The sequence below is a fragment of the Thunnus maccoyii genome, chromosome 10 (assembly GCF_910596095.1).
Source record: "Thunnus maccoyii chromosome 10, fThuMac1.1, whole genome shotgun sequence".
Classification (NCBI taxonomy): domain Eukaryota; kingdom Metazoa; phylum Chordata; class Actinopteri; order Scombriformes; family Scombridae; genus Thunnus; species Thunnus maccoyii.
The window spans coordinates 17579852-17591146 of NC_056542.1; the positions used below are offsets into that span (position 1 = coordinate 17579852).

Here is an 11295-nt window from a genome sequence, read left to right on the forward strand (position 1 = left end):
GATCACCACACAACTATCAAAGTTATACCATTCTTTATGTATTTTTATAACAAACATATTACATGATTTACATAATGATAAGATATTGAATTCACAGAAATTTAGGTTTGGCTCATATTTTCAGAGAGGCTCAAGGAATGTCCTCCAGGAATGTGAGAGTTTTGAGGCTCTAGTCTGTTTAGATAAGAAAAGAGGGATTTCTGTCCATGTGTGTTGTTATCGGTCCTTTCTCCTGGTTCAAATGACTCCAAAGGTCATTTATGCTTTTAGTTCAGGCCATAATTTATTTATTGGTCAGAAATGGTCTCTCAGGAGATCTGTTCAATCTCCATTTTGTCACAGTGTTTAACTTTGATCAGTATCATGATGTCAGATCTCCACTTGGCAAAAAGGTCAATTCGGGGTCCAGGGGTGAGGCACTAAGCCATGTCTCTGTGGGATTCACTCACCTCCTCAGTCTGAAATTAAAGAAGGGTTATTTTATCCGTGAATTAAAGAAAAGGCTGCAAGGTGTCCTACAATTTGCTTCACCGTACTCTCATTTACATTTTGTATCTGCGTACAGTATGTAAGCATACAGCCAGTGTGTATGTATGCTAGTGTGCATGTTTGCATGCCCTTAAGAGAAAGGCAGGTTTAGGCAGTGAAGTATTTGAGTTAGAAAACAGGAAGATCAATATCATCCTAAAAAGAGAGCAACCTCAGGGATAAAATCTCACCACTTGAAGGGAGAGGAGAGAGGAAAACAGAAACTATTGCCTATGTTTATCAAAACAATGGATTTCAGCAGGGGATATCAATCTATTTTTCACTATATTTGGTGAGAAAGACACAGTACAAACATGAAATCTTTTTTCCCAAAGCTCAAAGGAAATAGACATTCAAAACATTTATATCCACTGAGAACTGTCCATTTGGCTGAAATATACTATTCCTCTTTTTTTCTTGTTTTGTTTGGCTATTGCACAATTGAGAGTAGGCAGTGCTTACTGCTCAAAGGATACAATCATACACCAACTGAGGATGGAAAAAAATATTTTTGGATCTATTTTTTTCTGAACCATTACTCATTCAACAAACCAACCTGATAATGAAGAGGTTTGTTCAAAACATAAAATACAGTAGACTTTTTAGAAAATTGATATCTCAGAGAATATCTTTTTGTAAAATCCTTTAAAATATTTTATGACCATGCACACATTACAGATATTTTTCAGTTTAGGATAATCTGTATTTTTATAATGTTTAGTCAGAGTTTTTAAGTTTTTTTTCGTCTAGATAACAAGTGAATGAAACCATCCCAAATACCAACAACCACCACGCTGAGCTCAATTAACAACCCCGATGATTTCAGGGAGTCAGAGTTCACACGTTGGTGGCCTTGATATCACCCATCTCCTCCCTCGGCTGGGTCCTCTCCCAGCCCTGTCGAATGCGGGTGAGGGTGCGGTCCACACAGGGGAGGAGGAGAAGCACCTTTAGCACCAGCACCACTGAAGGCAGCACCAGACAAAGCATGTAGCCTGGAGGAGTGTACCATTTGTAGGTTGCGGGACGGAGAAATTTGTTCCAGCCGTAAATGTAGCCATGCGCCGTGCATATGAGCAGCGTCAGGTGGCCCAGCTTAGACTGAGAGAAAAGAAACACAAAATAAATATTTAAGAAATACAGCTAGGAAATAAGCTTATTCGCTTTCTTGCCCATAGTTAGATGAGAAAATTGTTACCACTCTCTTGGTTGTACACTAAATATGTAGCTGGAGCCAGCAGCCAGTTAGCTAAGCTTAGCGTAAAGACTGGAAACAGGGAAACAGCTGGCCTGGCTATGTCCAAATGCAACATAATCCACTTACCAACACCTCTGAAGCTCATAAGTATACAAAATGATAGCTTTACTTGAGACTGTATTTTTTTTACAAATAACAGATCTTGCATGATAAAAATCTAGCTCTCTGTAAAGGACTGTTGGTAAATGAAGTACTTGATGTACTTGACATGCTATACTTTAGTGAATTTAAAGGGGTCATATCATGCACATTTCCAGTTCTATATTTTTAATCTGGGGCTCTTACAGTTAAAAAAAACCTCCTTATTTATCTTATACTGATCCTTTATACAGCTTCTCGGTTCAGCGTCTGTCTGAAACAGGCCAGTTTAACTGTCAACCTAGATGTCAGCTTCTCAAATACATCCCTACATGTTCGAGCCTCTATCCGATCCAAAATAGTGTGGACAAGAGTAGACAAAGAAAACTACACATAGAGAAACCTTAGCAACAACCTTGACAACAAAGGCTATGGACAGCTATTTGTGGGTGTGGCAAGCTGATGTCAGCTCATAGGCAAGTTAAAAAAATACGTTGCAAACGTCTTTTGACTTGCAGGGAACATCTTTACATATGTTAACTTCAAGTTTTGGAACTTTGATCATGATTAGCATAGATATCTACATAATATATAACAGTATATAAATAACAGAAAATCACAAAAAGCATAATATGTGCCCTTTAATGAAAGTCAGCAATTTATTTCAAAGGATGAATGGTGTTAATAGTAAAATGAAACTATTCTACAACTGACTTTAGGAACAGAAATTTCTCTCGTTAACTTTTCTGTGGTATTTATCTGATAGATTTAAAGATTAATATTTTCTGTGCTGGAGGAATCCTCAAGTGTTACAATAAGCTAAAAATACAAATTGTTTCACAGCCGTACCAGAATAATTGCTTTTGTAGCACCATTGGCCTTTGAGGCTCAGTTATTGTTAATTACTTGGATAATGTGCTTTCATTTACATTACAGCATTTGACTGCTGATGTTCTCATCCACAGCAACTTACAATAAGTGCAAACAGCACAATAAGGAGACATTCATATTCATGTGGTGCAGTTGTGATGATAATCATGGATTTATTTATTTATGGTTCATGCATTGAACCCCCCCACTCACCCCCATCACACACACACACACTCTGTGCACCTATATATTATATTTATATATTATATACTGCACTATACTATTATTATTATTATTATTATTATTATTATTATTATCATCATCATAATTATCATTATCATTATTATTATATTAATATCATAATATGTATAGCTTATTTTTCATGTATTTTTTAAATTTGTCCTGCATTGTGTTACTTGTTTATTGTACTACTCTAGGTGCCTCTGCAATCGCCTCTTGGGGACAAAAAAAAAGTGATTTGAATTTAATTGAATTGAAGGATTATTTAACCAGGTTAGCAGAGCAAATACTTCTGCTTTGAGCATTAACATGAATATTCAAAAATCCATATTCCTCTGTTGACAACCATGATTACAACTACAGTTTATGTAAATTGGTACCTGTTATTTTAGTCTTTCACAACATTTCTCATAAGATCATAAGGATTATCTTGACCTAAACGTGTATCTCTGAATCTCATTCCCTACTGCTCTACCTATGGACCTGGCCTTTACACAAATAGACCTGTGACCTGTATTAACAATCTTCTCGCTAGGGATTATACCAGGTATCATAATTCTATTTAATGAATAACTTAACATTTAAAATCCTGGGCTAAAGTCAGCCAGGCTTTCACTCTGTGTGCCTGTGTTAGGCAGTTAGTTAACTAGGCTCCAGGGAGATGAGAGCCGGTGACATATTGCTTCTACAACAGTTTAATAACTGATGAAAACTTGGTGACTGTAAACATAGATTATCAAAAAGGCCCTTAGAGACATTTTCACTGATAGTAAGCACATGACTGATAACATCTATAGGCCTAAAGGTGAACAGAAGCACACACACCCACACATATACACACATGCACATAACGGACTGTACATTTCCAACTGTGCTCTGACCTGAATGAAGCTGAACTCTCTCCAGCTAAGCGAGCCTCCCACAGAGGGTAGGGATGTTAGTCCTAGCAGGACATAAAGAAAGAAGCCCAGGATTCCCAGCACGTAGAACGAGTCTGTGCCCCATGCCTCTGTATTATCAAAGTAAAACGGGGTGGTTTTATTGTTCTTCATCTAAGAGAGAGAGAGAAAGGAGGATAGACCGTAACTATGGTGAATATCATACTTGTAATAGCAACATATTCCTCTATGTGTAGGATTGTAGATACACTGCAAGAGGTTTGAACCAGACTGCCGTACCTCATCCACTACGAGCGAGATGAGTTTGTGCCTGACAGCATAGCGAATAGAAATGATGAATGTATAGATGGCATGGAGAAAAGCAAACGCCAGTGCAACGAGACCCATCTGCTTCCTGCACAGCATCCAGCGGTCCAGCCAATCAGGGAAGCGTCTGGATAAGCATGCATAAGTCAGATGTGACTTAATTGACCTTTCACAACAAATTTCACAAGTGATGGGATTTTTGTTTGTCCTGTTTTTTTAGATGTCTGACCTGTACTTAGTTCCTCTGTAGAGCTGCAGGAAGGCAGCAATAACACCAGGCAGGTAACACAGAGACAACATGATGAGAGACACAATGGGAAACACCTGAAAGATGGAGAATAAACACAGAACACACATTTTGAAGGGAACACAAAACACCAATCAGGACACTAAACAAGGACAGATGAACTTTTACCTTGTTGGCCAGGGACACCATGATTCTGAAGGAGATGTCTTTCCTCTGTTCAACATATGCATAGATGACATCTCTAATGAGCAGATAGAAAAAGAAGAAGGCAGTGAGGGTGACGGCCACACGAAGAGGCAGCCTCCACTCTGGGAACAGCTGCAGGGGGAAGTCCTCCAGCTCTCTGGCTGCTGACAGAGACCCCCGGTCCAGAACAGTGAGGCCCAGCTTGGTGGCCATTTTTGCTACTGCCCGCTTTGCCTCTGCACTGTTCCCACACAGGTACACCTGGAGAAAGAAGGTGTGGGTTATTTTTAAAAGGCTGCACTATAGGACATGGTTGGTTTAACCAATAAGGTTGGTGATATTATATATATATATTTTTTATCAACAAACATCATGAAAAGAGCAAAAGTCTGTCCATCAATACTTTTTGACCTGCCAAGCCTGTTTGTGGCACTGGCCCAATGTGGCCCATTGGTTCCTACTGAAGATGCAAATCTTAAAAACTGGAGACAAATGTTTACTTTCATTTTTTAAAAAGTGTAAAAAAGGCTTTTTAGCAAATGTTACTGAAAAAGGAGTAAATAGCTGATATGTTGGGGACTACTTTCAGCTGCAGATGCGGTGTGCTACTTAATATTTAAGGCAGCAGGATGGTGCGTGCGGGATTGACTCACAATAAACTACTATACAGTGCCCATGTTCATCGTAATGAAGCAACATATCAGAAAGTCCAACAGTGAGGCTCACTGATGTGTTTTAAAATTATTTTTTGACAACATTGGAGGTTTTTGGCACAGAGGAATAAGCTATATGAGTGTGCCCGAATACAAATACGTTAATTGGCAAAGCACAAATAGTGGGTTTTTTACAAATATTTGTTTCATACAATCCCGGAGTTTGGGGCGTTCGCCAGAGATAAAGCTGAGCTACTGACACATGCATGCTCCCAAGGGACTCTCCATAACCTGTTGTTCCCTTTCTCCTTTCCACAACATTAGGTTGTAAAAAATAGGCAATAAATGAAAAGAACAAAGCAATAATTGCCTTTGAAGTTCTTCCCTACATTTTACGCAGTGTGCTGTCTCTGTGTTATGGGTGTATAAATAGGTAGAGGTCTGTCTGCAATGAGGCGATGAGTAAAGTTTTAGCTCAGTAGTCAGCATATTCATCTATGATCTGGGAGACTCCAGTTCAAGATCCCATTTGGGGATCTCCTGTGTAAGGCAGTATATTCATGAACACTTACTTTAACACCTTAATTTTCTAAAATTAAAAGCGTAATGAAAACAGAAACAGGATTTTTAAGCCTCTTTCTACTTTTATTCAAATACAAATACAAATAATTTTGCTGCCTCCACAAATACAGATACAAATACAAATACTGGGCTCTCTGCACATCCCTACCAGCGACATAGACAATACTTGTTACTGGGATAAGCTCATTGTTGATTTTGGTTATTCATGCAATTACAATTTGTTAGAATAGAATAGAAAATATTGCCAGACTTGTCCTATATTAATAGTAACCAGTACCCTAATTAATCATGATTAATAGTGGTCCTAATAACATATCATTTGACCTAATACTTTCAATATTAGTTACGTTAGAATCACTGTCAGAACAATTTCAGCATGTACAAGTGCTACTTACTATATCTGCAATTACTTTATCTGCAATTATATAGACAATCAGTCAGTAATTTCACAACCAGTTGCCTCTTTTTTTAAAAATGCCTCAGAATAATAATAAAATAGAAATATTTCCTCTTGCTGCATTTTAATTAGCTTTTGTTTTAAATTACTCTTCTTTTACTTACTTTTTTAAATGGTTAGATGACTCAACAGCCCTGTTTGGAATATCTAGCATATGACTGCACCATGTACACCTACAGTGTCTGTCTACAGAATTACACTTGTTTTGTTGTTTTCCCAGTGCTGTTTCAGTAATTTTGAGATGAAGCCCCTGGAAGTGTATGACTATGTAAAGACATATGCAAACGATATATACATATGCTGCTCAATATGTAATCCCATTTCTATATCGCACCATGCTGAAGCTTATTACCACACTCACAGCTCTGTGATAAGACGATTAAGTTGTTTGTAAAGGGAGAAAAAAAAAACTGAATCACGTAAAGAGTAGAGAGAGCTAGAGAGTGCAAGAGAGAGAGAGCAGTTTGACAGGCATATAGTGGAGTCAGTATTTGAGCAGTTTTCCCCCAGGTGTGTGTATAAGTGGACCGGGCAGCCAGCCATGTCTCCCTACATTACTGCACCAGTAACAGCAGGGAACGGCCGACAGACTAAATCTCCATCTGAATGTAAATGTGACAGAGCCACAGCCTTGCTGTGGATCTAATCAAATTGCCGGCCGGGGAATAGCACACACTTACAAGCATGTGTGTGTGAATATATACTGTACTTACACATGCACTGATAAAGACACACACATTCAAACACACCACTCTTGTTTTCTCACAGCTACCTGTTTTCAAAGAAAATAGAGCACTGCAGTGGTATCTGCGAGTATGTTTGAGAGTGTTTCTGTGTGTGTATGTGTATGTATGGGGGTTGTTTGTGTTGAAGAGGATTCGAGGCAGATTCAGGTTTGGTCTCCAGAGGTTCCTGCATGTTTGTGTTTCTCTTTGTAGCTGTGAAACGGAGGCCGCAATAAACACTGGTCTTTCGACTTTGTAACATCATAAAGTGTGTTTGTTTGTTTGTGTGTTTATACAAGCACTGTCCTCATTTTCTCTCACATTGTTATGGTAAGACGGTAAAATCAATAATCTGCACCAACACAAATAGAATCAATTCCTATCCTAAATTTTGCATGGTGTATCAGTGAAGCGTTCATCTCTTGATATTAACAAGTCTGAGAGGACTTTTGTATTGTGCCACTATTCAAGGAAGTGATGAAAGCAGTTAGTTTTGCCTGGTTTGAAGTCAAACATTGAATGTCTCATCATGAAAAGCTCAAGTTGATAATCTCCGCTCCTGTTACTGCTCTCTCTTTATATCTTTACTCTAGTAAACCAAAGCCTTCCTTAAGGCTTGGAAGCTTCCTGGCTCTGTTTCACCTTGATCCTACTGACATCCCTTAACTGATTCCTTATTTCCACTCCTCTCTCACCTGTTTTCCTGCCAGAAGTCCATTCTGCAGGGCCCAGGCAGACAGCGTGTTAAGGCCTTTCACCACAGCAGCTCCAGGGACCAGTCTGCAGAACACACAGTAAGGACTTTAGTTGCTATTGTTTCTGTCTACAAATACACAGATGGGAATGGAAGGGTCTCAAAATGTTGAGAATCAATGTTTCCACTTCAACTGAATAGACACACAGCAGGCCATCCTGCCAAGGGAGCTGCAACCCTGCAAATTCTTTCATTTCTTTTGGATTCTGTGGAGAGTTTTGATGTCTCATCCTCTAAGTGGTGTTTAGGAACACTTTCCCAAAAATATGTTATTCTCTCAGATAAGACATCTGGCATTTGAAAAAAAAAAATTGGCGCCCACTGTTACAAAATGATTGTTGACAATAAAGCAAGATTTGTTTGGAGAAAAGTTAGCTTCCTTTTTCAAGATTATTACAAAAATAAAACTTTTATGAGGAGGGAAACAGTTTACATGTGCAGTATATTTATGAATGATACACTGTTCATTTCTTTTCCACGGTTTCATGCTTTACAGGAGTCTGTTACCTCTGCAGGTAGGCAGCATTGGCTTCTGGGTACATGCCTTTCTTCAGGTTGTTACTGAGGTCCACCAACACCTGTAATCAACCCATCGGCAATGACAGAGACAATGAGACAAAAGGGGAAAGTAATTAAATTTCATACCTCTAATCTTATCTCTTACACATTCTTATCTCCATTAGAATAAAAAAGAATGTTCAGTAATTCAGGAACTGTGATAAAGGTGTGAACAGAACAGACAACTCAGCTGATTACCCTCTTTTTTTAAGAGCAACTAAGAACCGGAAAAAAATGTACAGTGGTTATGCACAGTGTCAGAAGTAATGCTTCACAGAGTAAGATGTTACTGTCCTGTAATTAATTAATTAATTATTTTTGTGTGTAATAGAGTAAAGTGGGAGGAATTACTACTACTATTACTATTACAACTACTACGGCTACTATTGTTTACAGGTCCATTTTCAATTCAGAGTTTATTGGGAACAAAATGTAGATTCGCAAATGTGGAGGAGCTAAATAAAGATACTGGTTTGTTGACATATTATCTTGCAGTTGTATCCCAAGTGATTTATAGTATATTCCTTGATTCAGCATCAGGAGCTACTTTTAATATTCAGTTACTAATTGTTAATTATTATCTGCTGCCTGTCCAGGATACTCTTGCAAAGATTTTTTTAATCTCAGTGAGGTTTTCCTGTTAAAGTAAAGGTCAAAATAAATGTTAAAAGTTAGTGAATAGTTTATGACTTGTGCCTTAGTAACTACTCAATTACTCTTTTGTATACCTCCTTATTACAGATTCTAACGTCAAACCTTCATTCACCTTTTCCTCCAGATGAGGTGCCATTGTCTCCAGGAATTCATAGTGTTCTCTGTGAACACAGATAAAGATCAGACTGGCTGACTGGGCTGCTGCTGCATGGCTCATCACCTGCACAACAGGCACACATTAAGGACATTAAAACACATGAAACATCAAGCGCAGCATAATCACACACGCAGCTATATTTATGCCATGTGTGGTACCTGAGCTCCCTGAGGCAAGGGGCCACAGCTGTGAGGTCTGCGGCTGCCGTACACCACTCTGTAGCCAGACTGGAGCAGACGCAGGCCCAGAGAACGCCCTAAATCCCCCGTCCCAAAGATACACAGCAGCTCTGGCTGCTCAGGGGCAGCTCCTGTGCCCAGAGGATGCAGCGACACACTCTCTGGCCTCATCTCCTCCGGTATGCCACATGCCATCGTCATGTTGACACACTGAGTTTGGATGGTCAGTGTTCGCTGCTTTATGGTTATATTGCTATGGAATCTGACCTCTACACTTCCCCTCCCTCTTTGTCTTGGAGTGTGGCACAGCAACATGTGATTTCTAACTTGTTTATTCCAGCTGTAAAAAAAAAAAAAAAAAAGTGTGTGTTTGTGTGTGAGAAAGAGACGTGAGGTGCATTTGTTTATTACACCGGTAATCAACACCTGTAATCACATGTGTAGGAGTGTGTGAGCATGCATTATACATACAGTAGGATTGTGTGTTTGTGAGTCATCACTCCACCCAACAATGTTAGAGTTATTTTGCATGTGCTCTCCAGAGATTGATTAGAGCAGGACTTTGAACTGTAACTCAGTGGTATGGGGAACCGTGTATGCTCTGCGACTGTAACGTTAACCTCAGATTCACATTTTGTAACATTTTATCACTTCTTAGAAACACAGACTGCTTTAAAGGCAATCTCTAGTTCAGCCAGAATTTGACTTTCACATTTGACAGAAAAAAAAAAAAAATCTTATGTTGCTGCTTTCCAGGGCTGCCTTATTCTATTTCTTCTGTTTCCACACTAGACATGGTGCCATGTGGGAGATCCTGGCCCACAGATTCATTATCATTTCAAAACCCACTGTTCCAACCAAACGACTGGGGAGAGAATTTGTGCAAATTTAGTGTTCATGTCCCCATGTCTAAAACATCTGCAAAGTTGTGACACGAACAGACTCAACAGAGCAGAAATGAAGCTTGGCACATATGTAAGTGTTCTGTGTGTGGCTGCTTTACTTTGTATGAATGCAAGGCATTTGTTGGTGTGTGTGTGTGTGTGTGTGTGTGTGTGTGTGTGTGTGTGTGTGTGTCTGTGTGTGTCTGTGTGCATTGAAATGGGTCAGACGATCAGAGTTGAATAGAGTCTCAGCTGTGATCCACAGCACCTGGGGAGTTGGCTCTGCAGACAGGGTGACTACTTGGCTGTAGAAATGACACATTGCATCACATCAACTTTACTGACTATTTGCACAAAAATACACTTCTCACCATAAAAGCAGCCTCATTGAAATCACAATGTGCATATACATACCCAGCGATATTTATGGCAGACAAGCAGTACATTACCTCAGGAGCTTTTACAGTCAAGTCCGTAACTAAAGCATTAATGTCTACCTGGGGGGATATCGCAGCAAAATGAGAAATCATTTTATGCCTAACCTTTAAGGCATCCATTCACTTGTAGCGCTGTTAGAATAGACCTGATAGCAGATAGACTCCGATGACTCATTTACTAGCTCTGCCTCAGGGACATCTCTCTTTTCGTCTCCTCTTTTCTCTCTCTCTGTCTAAAACTCACGTTCTCTCTTTCTCTCTTTACATCGCCACTCTCCTCTAGTGTCTCCCTCACTTTCTCTGTTTTTTCTGTAATTTCCTCTCTTCCTCCTGCTTTCTCTCAGTCCCTTGTGTTGTGCCACCTCTTTTTGCCAATCTTTCTCTAAATGAACAACTATTGAATTCACTGAGTAATTTACTGAAGTTTGCTGTGATGTTGTCATCAAAGACCTTGTTCTGTGTCTTTATTTATGTCTGTCTGTCTGTCCGTCTAAAAGAACAATGTCAACTGAAAGGATGTCTCTTTGCTCCTAAGGTTATCAATCTTCCTCCACTCCACACATAGGATAGGTTGATATGAAGTCTGTATTGAAATAATAAAGACATGCCCATATTTACATTGAAAGCAATATTGGTCATTGTA

The 11295-nt window shown here is 39.2% G+C and overlaps 1 protein-coding gene across 1 annotated transcript; it reads right to left on the reverse strand.

Annotated features, from left to right (window-relative positions):
• Positions 1–1365: 1365 nt before the first annotated feature.
• On the reverse strand, positions 1366–9532 carry LOC121905439 (metalloreductase STEAP4-like). The gene is made up of 9 exons (XM_042423660.1): positions 9311–9532; positions 9108–9215; positions 8291–8361; positions 7725–7809; positions 4595–4873; positions 4409–4503; positions 4153–4306; positions 3856–4026; positions 1366–1629 (listed from the first exon to the last, which is right to left on the reverse strand). Exons 1-9 carry the CDS (start codon positions 9530–9532, stop codon positions 1366–1368), a joined length of 1449 nt encoding a protein of 482 aa, XP_042279594.1.
• Positions 9533–11295: the final 1763 nt, after the last annotated feature.

What these genes read in the sequence shown, in the direction of transcription:
- LOC121905439 (XM_042423660.1), bottom strand. Translation starts at nt 9,532, where the DNA reads ATGACGATGGCATGTGGCATACCGGAGGAGATGAGGCCAGAGAGTGTG. An exon ending in CCTTGCCTCAGGGAGCTCAG is followed by an intron (nt 9,216 to 9,310) that starts GTACCACACATG and finishes CCTGTTGTGCAG; the next exon opens with GTGATGAGCCATGCAGCAGC. An exon ending in TGGTGTCCCTGGCCAACAAG is followed by an intron (nt 4,504 to 4,594) that starts GTAAAAGTTCAT and finishes TCCATCTTTCAG; the next exon opens with GTGTTTCCCATTGTGTCTCT.